General features: G+C 50.2%; 1 protein-coding gene across 1 annotated transcript; it reads left to right on the forward strand.

Annotated features, from left to right (window-relative positions):
* The first annotated feature begins 1816 nt into the window (after nucleotides 1–1816).
* Crybb1 (crystallin beta B1) lies at nucleotides 1817–12169 on the forward strand. Its single transcript, XM_035443237.1, has 5 exons — nucleotides 1817–1990; nucleotides 3809–3927; nucleotides 7429–7561; nucleotides 10920–11062; nucleotides 11889–12169. The coding sequence occupies exons 1-5, from the start codon at nucleotides 1817–1819 to the stop codon at nucleotides 12070–12072; spliced, it is 753 nt and encodes a 250-aa protein (XP_035299128.1). The 3' UTR covers nucleotides 12073–12169.
* Nucleotides 12170–14831: the final 2662 nt, after the last annotated feature.

The raw sequence follows: 14831 nt of genomic DNA on the forward strand, positions 1-14831 counted from the left end.
CTGTGTATCATTCCACAGGGAGAGATGTCATCTGTACCTTTAGACACACACACACACACATACACAGAGGTAGACACTTCTGAAGCCATGCTGTGTCTGAATTCTAATTCAGGTCGCCTCCTCTCTGGTGCCCCTTCCCTACCCTAGGCTGGCAGCCAGCAGGGCCCTGGGCCTGTCTCCAGCCAGGGTAATGGACACTGGAGTCAGAATAGGGTTGGGGCCAGGGTTTCTCTGTGTTCCAGGCCCACAATGGAAAGTGCTAGCCTGTGCAGTACTGGGGCAGAGCCGGCCCTGGACCCTGTCCAGGCTTGCTGAGCCAGCTACCTCTTTGTGCTGCACACTATAGACTCTGGTGTCTGCCAGGTTATAAAATGGGGGGTCGGCCCTGAGGCACCCACAGCGCCAGCCTGTTCTCCAATACAGGTAAGAGGGGACTTCCACACTGCCAGAGAGCTGGGGGAAGGTGGAAATAAAGGGAGGGAGGGTGATGAAGAACTGGGCAGACCATGGGAGGAAGCAAAAGCCAGAGGTCTTTCTCATGCTTACTTGTCTAGCCAGCACTCAAGAGGGTGAGGCAGGAGGATTGCTGAGCATTGGAGACTAGCCTGGGCTACAGAGAGAGATCCCCATCTCAAAACAAGGAGAGAAGAAGAGAGGGAGGCAAGCAATGGTAGAAGCATTGGACCAGAGAGGGAGTAGAGGGGGAGGGAAGATGAACACACGCCAGGAAAGAAAACCAGCTTCTGGGGAGTGTTTCCTAGGACAGGGACAGGGTTAAGGGTGGCTGAAACCCTCAGATGTGGCCCAGATATGTGGGTAGCTGAGCAACCAGTCTTCCTGCGGAAGGCCAGAAGGTGTGTGCTCGCCCCAGTCAGAGAGATTGTCGGGAACCTGGCTGAACCCAAGGAGCTTGCTCTGGGCCCCTGTACTCCAGTGGTTTGTAAATTATCAGCAGAACCTTGGGTGAACTTGCCCCAGGGGACAGTGCAGTCAAGCATGACCCCTGCCAAGAAGTCTGTCTTTCTTGAGGGACCAGAGTCCTCTCCACCCAGTGCCCACAAGGCACAGTACTAGTGTAGAGTGCCGGAAGCACACTACTCCCTTCTCTTGTGCCTCCTAGACCCTAGTGCCAGGCTGGTATTTACACATCCACATCTGCCCTCGGAGAATATCAGGGGTGGATGGCTGAGAGAGGTTCAGGACACACACACACACACACACACACACACACACACACACACACACACACACACACACACACACGCACTTGCTCCCAGAGCAGATGTCGGCTGAGCAATTCCCATGTGCCTGGCACAGAGCCACATGCTGAGGACCAGACAGGAGTGTTTACAGGGTTGCATTTAGTAACCCAGGTGCCTGTCCATCTGCTGGCTGAGGAAGGAGCTGACTGACTGCTGTGTGGGCTGCAGGGCACCTTTACTCCAGCTAGATTCTAGGGGGAAGATCCTGACCCCAGCTTGCCCACAGTCAAGGTCAAGGTATGAGACATTCGTTATTGTATTTGATGTAGCACTCCTGAGTGTGACTGTCACTTACCTGGTGACATGCTACAAACACATGTGACAGCAAAGAAGCACAAAGGGCCAAGGAAGGGAAGAGCACAGTGTGGGGCTCGAAGGAAGGACAGAGATCAAGGGAGGGATGGCTTTTCCATGCTTGTTTCCTGGGTTGAGTCAATATCTGTGAAGGAGCTCGTTGGCACGGAGTGAAAAGCATAAGGGTGGGGGCAGCTTGGGATTGCCACACCAAAACCACCCAGCCCAAAGATTTATTTTTCTTTGCAGCATCAGGAACCATGTCTCAGGCTGCTAAGGCTGCGGCCACCACAGCAGTGAACCCAGGGCCTGATGGCAAGGGGAAGGGGGGCCCAACCACAGGGCCAGCCCCGGCCCCTGGCCCCACCCCGGTCCCAGCTTCTGTACCCAGGCCCAGTGCCAAAGTAGGGGACCTGCCTCCTGGGAGCTACAGGGTAAGGATGGAGGCAGGGGCTTTACAGATCCACATCCTCATCATCCTTCCTTTTATTCCTCCCCTTCCTTCCTCATGCTCCCCCCTTTACAGATCTTCTCTCCTTTCTGTGTTTCTGCTTTCCTTCTCCTAACTCGTTCTGCTCTCCATCCTCCCTGGCCTGCTCTCCATCCTCCTTGACTTTCTCTCCATCCTCCCTGGCCTCCTATCCATCCTCCCTGGCCTGCTCTCCATCCTCCATGGCTCTTTCTTCCCAGACATTATGGGAACCACGGGGGTTCCACATGCCTGTAAAAGAAGGGAGAAATCCACTAGAGTGTGAAGCAATCCTAGTGCTGCAAGACTTCTGCTGCCAGGCCAGCCTGAATACAGGAGCTTAGTGGTTGGCAAAGTCAGAAATAGGAGAGGAGTGTGTTTGGTGGCAGGGACCCCTCATCCCAGGAGAGCCACTAGGCCACCAGTCTGATCTGTGATCTTTCTGGAAATTCTTCCCTAAGGTCTAGGTTGCAGAGCTTCTGGAAAGTCAGACTCTCTGCCCTTGGGGTTTGATTTGTTGTGACTTCACCTTCAGGTAGATCCCTGGCTACACTTGGTTTATGACTCACACCTAACCTGGATGTGCCTGGTTTTATTTACATCATTGCATTTAACCATTGACTTAAATTTACTTTCTAACAAGGTAGCAAAGCAAACTCATGACAATCCATATATGAGCTAAGATTTGGTGGAAACCCTCTACCTGGCCCTAAGGTTCCCTTGGGACACTAGTTCCTCACCACCACCACCACCACCACCACCACCACCACACACCACCACCAAAATCTCCCCAACTCCAAGCATCTTCTACCTGCACCTGATGTCAGATAAATGCCTTGACACCACTGAATGGCAGAGTTGCTGTTTGAGACAGAAAATGTGTAAAAGTCTGAATGAGAAGTACAGAGAGAAAGGAGGGTTTGGCTGTGCACTGGGTTACAGACGAGTGAGCCTTACCTATGTCTGGGTCCACAAATAAGGAAACAGAGCTGCTCCGCCCTGAAGGTGACCTTTGGGGGTAAAGGTTGGGAAAAGAAAAAGAGGAGGAGGCAGAGGAAGATGAGGAGGAGGAGGAGGAGGAGGAGGAGGAGGAGGAGGAGGAGGAGGAAAAGAAGGTGGAAGATGGAGACTCAGAGGCAGTGGTGACTTCCCAGGGTTGTACCTGGCTATAAGGGGCATCACAGTGGGAGGCATTCAGCCCCAGCCCAGGGTAGAGGAGGAGCAATCCCAGAAGACTTCCTGGTGAAAAGTGGCTTCTGCAAGCTAGAACAAGGATAGGCCCATTCATGTAGCCTGGAATATGAGTTAGGAAGTGGAAGATCCAAGTGGGGACTCCTGGTGAAGAGGTCATAACAAGCTGAGAAGTAACACACGGAAGGAACTAGAAGGACTGGGCACACACACTTAGTCCCACCAGTGGGTGGCAGAGGCCAGAGAATCCCAAGTTCAAAGCTAGCCCAGGTTGCAGAATAAATTCCAGGTCAGTCTAGGCTACATAGAGAGACCTTGGATGGGAGACATGGGTACCCATTCCTGCACCTGACTGTGGTACTGATCTTGAGATCAGTAGTGGAGAGATGGGAGAGGAGGCTCATTCACAAACTGAAGCTCCAGGCATCCTGAGGAATTGCAGGCCTTACCTGCTTTGACTGACACATGCCTTTCAAGAGTTGTTGGACTTGAGCTCCTGTCTGTCAGATTTGGTTCATTTTGGGGTCAGGGTTATGGAGCTAGGCTACCCCTCAATCTGCCCCCTGGGCATGGGGGGACTTCTCTTTTGCAGCTGGTCGTCTTCGAGCAGGAAAACTTCCAGGGCCGTCGGGTTGAATTCTCAGGGGAATGCCTGAACCTGGGGGACCGTGGCTTTGACCGAGTGCGCAGCCTGATTGTTATCTCAGGACCGTGAGTGCTGGAGGGGGGAAGAACATTCTCTGCCACGAAACAGCTCCATTCTCCTGGCACCCAGTAGCCACCCCTTGATCTTTCCCTAGCTTCTCTGCATTCCCTCATTGACAGATAAAGAAACAGACTCAGACATGACCTGAAAGGTGTAAGGCTACCATGGGAGGAACCACATGTCCCCAGCCATCCCCTCTCCCAAACATCTATAGTATAAAAAGAAGGTGCATGGCATGTCAGCTATAACAACACCAAGTTGTCCGAGAGAGGGCTACCCCCATCCCCAGTCAACAGACAGGGAGACTGATGCTCTGAAGGGCTGAGTCAATGGGTGAGGTCACCCATGCTGAGGGTCAGAGCCCACATCTGTCACAGGCTGTCAGATTTCAATCTCAGAAGCAGCAGGCTAGCTCCCCAGGGCTATCACCAAGAACTGAGGCCATCGCATCTCTAGTATTGTTTCCCCACCATGAAGTACCCAAGGGGTGTGGTCAGCCAGTGTTTAAAGCATCTCAAGCTGCCCACAGCACAAAGGGAGGGACCAGCTTGGGTTCCAAAGTTCATTCCTTCCTGTATCTTGTTCTGTCTCCAAGCCTTTTTCCTTGACTCTGAAGCAAGGAGAGTCAGAATGGTTCTGTGGCAGAGTGGGGTCGGCACTGTAGACACCCAAGCATGACAGATGGCAGGGATGCCAATCTACCTTCCCCCACTTTCCTGTGGGTTTTATAGCAGCACACCATGGTCTGTTATGGGGGCCACTCATGCCTCTTGCGCCCACTCCATCCCTGGTGTGGTCAACCCCAAGTCAGCCCCACCCATCCCCTAAGCCCGTCTCAGACAGGAACTGCTGGATGTGGCCATCTTGAGGTTTCAGAATGTTTGGGATGATGATGACTCAAACCCAGAGTATTTCTCCTCAAAATAGGAGACAGCTATGCCCATGTCCTTGTGTGTGTGTGCGTGTGTGCACACGAGTGTGTGCATTCAAGGGTTGTGCCCAAAATGGACAGACAAGGGGCTGAGATCCAGGGACAAGTGTGTGGGAAGAAAGGATGAAGAGGAGATGAGCAGGGGAAGGAGAGGAGAGCTCATGTACCATGAGACCTGGAAGACCTCAGCCTGAAACCGGACACCATGGCATGACTCAGGTTGGGCGCCACCTCTCAGGGCTGAGGTTCCATTTGATTCCTGCCCTCCTCTCATCTTGCTTGTGGCTCAGATGAGCCATAGGCAATGAGGATGGGCACTGGGACACATACTTGACATTTCTCACGGCTGATTGAGTCCTCTTGGGCTACCCAAAGAGGACAGAGGAGTGTGGAGGGAGAGGAGCAGGTGGTTAGACTGCACCTGTCTTGTCTTTCCTCGATAATCATAGATGAGATTACTGTGTGAGCTCGTGCTCCATGAGTCCCCTGGTTTCAGACCCTCAAACTTTCCAGGGGTGCACATGCAGTCACTTCTTCTCTTTTACTGACATTTAACTCCCATCAGTGACTGCTCTGAATCATGTAGTGAATAAGTCAATGATGAGCTGGGATTAGAACTCAGGTCTGTCTTCTTCATCCCTATGTAGCACCATCTTATGAGGTTCCCTCCCTGTCTACCCACTCTGTTCATCATGTGTGTCACCTATCCATCTATGTATCCATCTACAGGCCAATCCATCAGTCTAGTTTCCATTCGTTCTCTTTCATACATCTTTCCATCCCTGTCATCTATTTGTTCATTCATCCAACTACTCAGCCAACAACTATCCTCCTGTTATTACTTATTCATCTTTCTACCCATACAGCCATCCATTTACCTACCTATCCACTTATCCATTCACTCATTCATCCATCCACTTACTCAGCCACCTATCAGTCCACACACCTATCCATCCATTCATCCATTCACACATCCATCTATCCATCCATCCATCCATCCATTCATTCACCTGTCCATCCATCCATCCATCCATCCATCCATCCATCCATTCATTCACCTGTCCATCCATCCATCCATTCATCCTTTGCTCTTCTTCTCCAGTCTGCTATCAAAACCTCACTAGTGTTTTGAGGGCAAATCCACATCTTCCATTCTGTCACTTCAAAATGGTTGGTTCATCCCTCAGACAAGATCCTGAGGCTCCTGGGGGTGCTTCTTTCTCAGCCTGTGATGGTGTCTCCTCATTACCATCACTCTGATGAGAAAGTCCCAGCAGCCCTCAGGAAGATAATACTCATAGCCATGTTCCACTGGGTTTCTCTTGGTCTCTTGGAATACCAAACACACAGAGTGAGGACCACACCTCCCCCCAGAATCTTTGCCCTAATATTCCTAATTAGACCACAATGAAAAATCGTCCACTAGATTTTGAATGTCCAATTTACTCTTTGTGAAAGACCAAGCCCTTCACATGTGCCGTGTCACATCATGAGAATTCAGTAGGTACCTGAGACTCACTATCACGCTCATTCTCTGCACCACCCACCCTAACAGTGGGCATCCTGACTGCCAGGCTAGGTCTCAGCAAATGTGAATTATTTTTTCTCTCACATTCTACTCATATTTGCTTCCTTTGATTTCATTTCCTTGTTTGGAGACAGGGTCTCACGGTGTAGCCCAGGCTGACCACAGATATCATGATCTCACTGCTTCTCCCCTGTGCTGGGATTGCAGGGAGCATCACCATTCCTGGATCCTGACTTTTATTTTAAACAATCATTTGAGCATAAGCCTACACCACTCTGACAGTCAAAAAACTAGTTCCATTGCAAGTCACGGGTACCCGTGAGAAGCCTTGCTTTGAACCCAAAGCAGCACTTCATACCCGGGCCTGCAGGGCTGGGCCAGTGCCTGCTGTTCCCATGGTTGGAAAGAAGTGACCAGTATGCATTAGACCAGTATGCATATGTTAGCAGCAGGCAGAGACTTCCTACCAGCTATTAGTGAATTTAAAAGAAAATTCTTCTTGGTAAGTTAGTTGGCCCAGGGTCCTTATAGTATTTAAAGCCTGTGTGACTCTCATATTTGCTAAAATAATTTTCTCAGATGATTATGAACAGTATCTCATTTTATCCTTTGCAAACTCCAGAAAATGTTAGTGTAGATAAAGTGATGGATACTGGGAGAGGAAAAGGCACTTGTCTGTAGTCACACAGAAGTGAAGGGTATGGGGCTGGAGAGATGGCTCAGAGGTTAAGAGTGCTGACTGCTCTTCCAGAGGTCCTGAGTTCAATTCCCAGCAACCACATGGTGGCTCACAACCATCCGTTATGAGATCTGGTGCCCTCCTCTGGTATGTAGATATACATGGAAGCAGAATGTTGTATACATAATAAATAAATAAAATCTTAAAAAAAAAAGAAGTGAAGGGTATGGCACAGAATGAAATCCAGACACGCTGGACCCACTATGGGTTTTCATACTAGGAGGGCACTCCCATCATGCCCTGGGGAGGGCACTTGCTGATACATTCACCTTTCTGTCTCTGCCCTTCTTGGCCCTTCTTGTGCTCAGCTGGGTGGCCTTTGAGCAATCTGCCTTCCGTGGGGAGATGTTTGTCCTGGAGAAGGGCGAGTACCCACGCTGGGACACCTGGACCAGCAGTTACCGCAGTGACCGGCTCATGTCCTTCCGGCCCATCAGGATGGTGAGTAACTGGGACTGGGACAGAGGTCTGTGGTGAACAGGTAAGTGTGATGACACAGGCCCATGATCCCAACACAGGGGAGGTGGAGGCAGGAGGATTATGAGTTCAAATCTAGCCTTGGCTATAAGTGAGACATTGTTGCAAAAAGAAAAAGGAAAAGGAAAAAAGTTGTGAAGTGACTAAGAAAGGGATTTGGGGGGGAAATAGTTGTGACATCTTGACAATGTGACAACATGCTGAATTAGCTTTGTGATGTTTAGAGGAGACAGTCCCGCATGGTGTGTGGTTGTTCCAGAATTATGAACTGATTATGAGCCAATTACTTTTTACTCACGCGTGCTGGTCTCTGACGGCACCGACTCTCACCTCTTGAGGTGGGAACATCTGTGAAGAAAGTGCATTCATGAAGGCTCACCCAGGACTTTGAGGAGTTACTAATGCGTTGCTGTGGGTTGGGCAGCCAGAGTGATCGAAGCATATTGAGAATCCCAGGCTGGAATTCAGCCTTCAGAGATCACACTGTAAGAACATAGAGCTTAGCTTCAAACCCTTGAAGGCCTTCTATGTCCATCTGTGTAATGGGTGCAGCTGGAAGCATGCTCAACCAGGCAGCACCAACGAACAGGAGGGCAATGGTTCTCAACCTGTGGCCGTGACCCCATTGCCTAAACCTCTAGCTCCAAAAATGTTTACATTATGATTCATAATAGTGACAAATTTACAGTTATGAAGTAGCAACAAAAATAGTTTTATGGCTGGGGAGGCACCACCACATGAGGAAGTGTGCTGAGACACGAGGGTCTCAGTGTGAGAAGGTTGAGAGCCACTGCTCTGGAAGTTGCTATCTGATATTGTAAGCACTCACCATTTGCAGTAGTTGTTGTTGTGTGTGTTGCTTTGCATTTTGAGACAGGGTCCCACACTGTAGCCCGGGCTTCATGTTTCTCCCGAGGTTACAGGTGTGCACCACCACAATCAGATCCTAAGTAGTTACTGAACCTGTGAAATTTGTCTGGTCTGGATGGAGATGTGCCCAAAAGCCTGAAACACACTCCTGGTTTTAAACACACCACCATGTCTTTCTCACAGGTGTAAAAGATCATGCTCTCTGATCACATTGGCCAAATTAAGATTATGATTGTATTTTAGACATATTAGAAAATATATTAGAAAAATTTGAAAACTCTTAACACTTAACCTCACCCCAGATCAATTAGTTCCAAATGTATAGGCGCACCTGGGGACCCTAGCCCCTTTCCTTCACCCCACACCCACCCCAGGTAGTCTCTTACACTTAGGGCCATAGTCCAGTTGTCTGACTTGTCCTATGTGTCCCCTGTGACTGTCCTGGTCCTGGACCATCATTGTCCTTCTCGTAAGCACCTTGCCCCCCACATACCCCACACACCTCGCTCTTGGGGTCCCTACCGCCCTTTCTTCCCACTTTCATGAAAATTAGAAAGTTATTTCCAAAATCAAACCTGATTATTGGGGTTGAATGTGGTGGTGCACACCTTTAACCCAGCACTCAAGGAGACAGAGACAGGCAGATCTCTGAGAGTTTACAGCCAACCTGGTCTACAGAGTGAATTCCATACCAGACAGGGCTACATAGTTGAGACCCTATTAGGCACTTTGGGGTGGCCTAACTCTGCCAGCTCTGTCCTGGGCCCTGGAAGCCCATCTGTAACCAGAAGTCTTGGCCTGTGCTGCTTGGGGTAGGTGGGGACGGGGACTGGGGCTGGATGGAATGGGCAGGGCAGCAAGCACCTAAGGGTTAAGAGCTGAGGCCGCCCAAGGAGAGCTGGAGGAAAAGCTATCCAGAGGCCAATGAGGGCAGGGTCCTGCAGCAGACTCAGTCCTAGCACCTGGACAAACATGACTGAAGCAAGAGTGGATGGGGTTGGGGGGGCAGGGTGAGAAGGAGCATCCCAGAGGTGGGGTCCCATAGGGCCTTGTGGGATACCATGAGGTCTCACTACCATTGCAGTGGGGAGCCACTGACTGGCTGACCCTCCTCAAGGTTCTCAAAATGGCAATAGTTACAGGTGACAGTCACTGACATTGATTAAGTAGTGGGTTTGTCTTCTGTGTCCCCATCCCTACCTCGCACCACACATCCTCTTTCAGGGACGTTTGTGGTCCAGCACAACAGCCTTTGTCTATGCCTTCTCTTCTGCTCAGTGCGAACTCTGCCCTACTTCCCTTCTCTGGTTCTCATACAGCTGCTTGACCTACAAAGTCCCTCTTAAATTTCTCTTCTCCTATGACACCTCCCTTGATTCACTGTCCTTTCCTCCGGGAGAGCTAATGGACTGACTTCACCTACAGTCTTCCACTGTGCCTCACCGAAGGATGCTCTTGTACCCTGCCCTCCCCCTGTTGCTAGTTGACCATGGTGACCGAAGCCATCCTTTATTGAGCACTTGTTGTATACTCAGTGCTTCCTCTTCCTTTTGCGGAATCCGCAGCCCTAGCAGGCAGAAACCATTAAAACACTCGTTATAACAATAAGGAAACTGAGGCCCTAACATGGAAAATGAAGTTCTTCATGCTGCACAGCTTGCAGGCAATGGGCTGGGCCTCACTCTGCACTGTTGGCTGCTCATCTCTATGTCACTCACTTTACCCACTAAAACTTAGTGTGGGTTGGGGTTGGGGCTCATTGGAAGAGCACTTGCCTAGCATGCAGCAGGACCAGGATTCCACCCCCAGCACCTCAAAACAAAAAGCAAAGCCCAAACAACAACAACCAGTTCCATCCAGAACTCCTTCTATGCTGGCATGCAGGGGTGCACCTCAGTCTCTTTCAGGTCTATTGTTTGACTACAAAGTCTCTTACCCACGTTCCCATGGGTAAAGTGGCATCAAACCCATTCTATGGGAGAAAGTACTGAGGCTTTAAGGACACAGTGAGATGCCCAAGGTATTGGGCATACAGACTACAGTCAAGATTCAAACCTGGTTCCATGCTCCACGTGCCCTCCCACAACCCCATGGTCTGTTCTAGTTCACTCTGATTAGAAGTTCATACACAAAGACATCTAATGGGGCTCTCAAATAACTCGGAGACTGCACCTCTAAAAGGTGCTATCCCTTGCTGGCTGTGTGATGTAAATCAACATGCTCACCTTCTCTGAGCCTCTGTGTTGCTGCAGGGTGGGGCCACACATTTCCACATTCAAACTTAAGCCTGTGTAGATGACCTCATTTTATCCTTGGGCACCTGAGATGTAGCAACCATTATCTCCTCTTCCTAGATGAGGAGGGTCCTCATTGGACAAGCCCCATGGGTCCCTCCCCACCCCTTTCTTCTCTCTACACTGCTTCCATTTCTGACTGGTCTTGGGCTCCCCAGGATTCCCAGGAGCACAAGATCTGCCTGTTTGAAGGTGCCAACTTCAAGGGAAACACCATGGAGATCCAAGAGGATGATGTGCCCAGCCTCTGGGTATATGGCTTCTGTGACCGTGTGGGCAGTGTGACAGTCTCTGGTGGCACGTAAGCATCCGGCTTCTGGGTCCCAACAGCAAGTGCAGAGTCAGAGGCTAAGGCTGTCAGAGATGAAATGTCACATCAGGTCCCTGGGAAAGACCTCGTAACCACCCCTCCCCCTACACACACAGAGAGACACACAGCCTGGTCTACCCACCTCTAGCAGGCTGGAAGGAACTGAATGGAATCTGGCTATTCCTCCACAGAAACCAGCCAATGGCAAGCAACGGGGTCAGAGAAGGGCTTGTGTTCAGGCAAGGACAGAAATTAGAGTGAATCCCTGTGTCTTTCCTCAGTGAGGGTGCCCATCAGATGAAGTGAGTCCTCACCAGAAATGGAGGGAATGGAGTCACTGCTGTCTCCACCCAACAGAGAGTAAACTGAGGCCCACACAGCTCAGCTCCTGGACTTGCCTGTAGGTTATCTGACTCTGAACAGTGTTTACGGTAGCCAGAGAGACTCCCTGCGTGTGAAGGACACCAGGTTTGGAGACCTGGTGGCTTGTCCTCATTGCCTGGAAGTTCAAGACTCCTGTATAGGATTCCATTCTTCCCAGATGTGGGGGCATTCGCTCCATCTGGTCCCCAAGCATGCTCAAGACAGTATCCACATGACTGTGCCCACAAGGCTATGCCCACTTTTCAGAGGAGAATACTGAGGCCTATCTGAAAGGGGAAGGTCATGACCTGGGAAATGGGGCAGGAAAGTTCAAGCCAAGGGCAGATATGTGACCCCTTCTGGTACACTTGCTGCAAGATGGGTAGCAAAAGAGAGGATGGGAAGGAGTGGGGGGACCCTGGCCACCTCTACACCTTTCCTGCTTTCTTCCCAGATGGGTCGGCTACCAGTACCCAGGCTACCGTGGCTACCAGTATCTGTTGGAGCCCGGAGATTTCCGACACTGGAATGAGTGGGGTGCCTTCCAGCCGCAGATGCAGGCTGTTCGTCGCCTGCGGGACCGCCAGTGGCATCATGAGGGCTGCTTCCCGGTGCTGGCCGCTGAGCCCCCCAAGTGAGCCAAGCTGCACCCCTCCCTGCTGCAGCTCCCCTCCCCCACCTCAATGTCCCATCTCCCCCTGCTAATAAAAGTTCCTACAGCCGAAATACCCTCAAGTCTGTGAAGAGTGTATGTCCACCTGGGACACCTACTTGTAGCAGCAACTAGAACAATTGGTCATAAACACAGAAATCACTATAAAGACCATTTTTTTTCTAGGGAGGGAGCAGGTCATAGGTCCCAAGCTGTCCTTGAGTTTCCCATATAGTCAAGGATGACGTTGGATCTCTGCACTTCCCTCTGTAGTGGAAGATAATCCTAAATTTATGAGCTGCCTTCTTCTCAGAAGTGAACCCAGGACCTTGCACATTCTAGGCAAGCGTTCTACCAATTAAGCTACATCCCCAGCCTATTTGCTTGTCTGCTTGTTTACTTATTTATTAAGACAAGGTCTAAAGGCTGTTGAGATGGCTTAGTGGTTAAGAGCACTGTCTACACTTCCAGAGGACCTGGGTTCAATGTCCAGCACCCACAAGATGACTTACAAACATACAAACAGCTATAGCTTCAGTCCTAGGAGATCTGATGCCCTCTTCTGGCTTCCATAGACCTCAGGGATGTATGTGATGCATATACATTCATGCAGACAAAACACTCATGCACACACACACACACACACACACACACACACACACACACACACACACACACACATCCTTGCTATGTAGCTCAGGCTGGCCTTGAACTCAGGATCCTCCCACCCCAGCCCCCTGAGTGCTGAGACCACAGGCATGTGCGCCGCTGTGCCTGGCTGCTAGTGTCTTCACAAACATCTCAGGACAGGATAGCTTTCAGACTACTTAGATTAGCATCATAATCCTTCCAGTTGAAAGTGTGAAGGATAGCAGGCCCAGAGATGGGAACAGACTTGCCCAAGTCCCCACAGTGAGTGGCTGCACCCAAATACAGGCATTCTGCCTCCAGAACCTGCACATGACACTCTCATCCTTTCAGCCAACCCCCCCCCCATTGACTTTCTACTCAACTTGGATATGATCTGGTGTTCATTTGCACTTGGAACCTTAAATAGACCCATGGGTTTGTAAATAAAACTCAGCCTCAGATACTGTAGACAGAAGGTAGTCCTACCAAGAGATCAAATTCAGTTTGAAGAAGGGCTGTGTAAATCTCAGCAGCAGCCACAGCTTCCCTGATTCTAACCTGCTTACTCCTTTTTGTTTGTTTGTTTGTTTGTTAGTTTGTTTGAGACAGGGTTTCTCTGTGGCTTTGGAGGCTGTCCTGGAACTAGCCCTTGTAGATCAGGCTGGTCTCAAACTCACAGAGATCCGCCTGCCTCTGCCTCCCAAGTGCTGGGATTAAAGGGGGGGGGCTTTGCCCCGGCCTTGCTTACTCTTGACATGACTCAAGCCAGTCATTAGCATGTGTTGAAGAAAAACACAAACCAGCCGATATATATATTTCCTGTTTAAGCAATGAAGATTGAAAGGAGTGTGTTACTTTTGACTAATCAATTCAACCCACAGGTCCAACCTTATGTCTTCCGGAAATCCCTACCAGGCATTATTGACTCCTGTTATCTGAAGTTAGCATTGGCTGACGTTAGCCAGTCCTGGCGAGAAGGGGGTTGCTATGGATATCTTCTGGGAGAAGAGGCTCAAGTGATGGAGCCAGAGTCAGCTTTGTGAAGCATGAAACACAGGGAAGGCTGTATTGTAGGCAGAGCAAACAGCAGACCCCTGCTGGCCCAGATGGCCCCATGTATAGGTAATTAAAGGAAAACAGGTGCCTCTTCCTGCCACCTGCTAGAGACTTCTGGTAGCAGCCTGTGATGTCTGCAGTGTAGAAGCAACACCTTGTGTGGTGGCCAGCTTGCACAGCTGTGCCTGGCAGCTTAGCAGTTCCATGAGTATAGGCACAGGTGCAGAGAACTTATGGTAGTTGGAGCAAAGCATCCTGGGGTGGGGTCAGTGTCTTGGTGGTTGTGTGGGCAGAAATGGGGACAGGTTGGGAGGCAAAGTGGGCAGGAGATGAAAGTGAAAAAGAAGGTGGGGCCTCCTAACACCTCACTCTGGGCTTTCTGGGGCTTCAAAAACAGAGGCATCATGTTGCCTAGCCTTCCTTGGGTCTAGCGCTATGGTGCCTACACCCTGCCTCTTTCCCAGAGTCTGGTTCTCCCCTCCCACTACACAAGGTGGCCAGCATCTTAGGCAAGAAGACTGGCTTGTTTGTGGGCCAGGATTCCTGGGATGATCCAGAGGTACAAGCATTTGGCTTGTGCTTCTGTTGGGCCCTGGGATGTGTCCCGTGAATGGCTTCCTTCTAGATCTCCTCTCTGTTATTCAGTAGCTCCTACTGTCCCTCCAAGCCTGAGATTCTGAAGATAGGGTTCTCTGTAGCACATCACCAATCTTCCATGACTGATTCTAAGGGCAAGCTGCGGAGATTTCCCACCCGGAACATCGATTCCTACCATCATTTTATTTCTCTCTTTATCATCCTCCATCTCCTTTTTCTCACTATCTTGAGCCCCTATGGTGTGCATGCAGTTTTTGTTTTCTTTTCTTTCTTTTTGGTTTTTTTGAGACAGGGTTTTTCTGTGTAACAATCCTTCCTGTCCTGGAACTCTCTCTGTAGAGCAGGCTGGCCTCGAACTCACAGAGATCTGCCTGCCTCTACCTCCCAAGTGCTGGGATTAAAGGCATGCACCACTGAAAGGTTCAGGCATTATGCTGGCCTGCCCCTGTTACCTGGTGGAAT

The sequence above is a fragment of the Cricetulus griseus genome, chromosome 4 (assembly GCF_003668045.3).
Source record: "Cricetulus griseus strain 17A/GY chromosome 4, alternate assembly CriGri-PICRH-1.0, whole genome shotgun sequence".
NCBI lineage: Eukaryota > Metazoa > Chordata > Mammalia > Rodentia > Cricetidae > Cricetulus > Cricetulus griseus.

Coding starts and splice junctions, on each gene's coding strand:
- Crybb1 (XM_035443237.1), top strand. CDS start 1,817: ATGTCTCAGGCTGCTAAGGCTGCGGCCACCACAGCAGTGAACCCAGGG. Junction 1,991..3,808: donor TGCCTCCTGGGAGCTACAGG/GTAAGGATGGAG, acceptor TCTCTTTTGCAG/CTGGTCGTCTTCGAGCAGGA. Junction 11,063..11,888: donor GTGACAGTCTCTGGTGGCAC/GTAAGCATCCGG, acceptor CTTTCTTCCCAG/ATGGGTCGGCTACCAGTACC.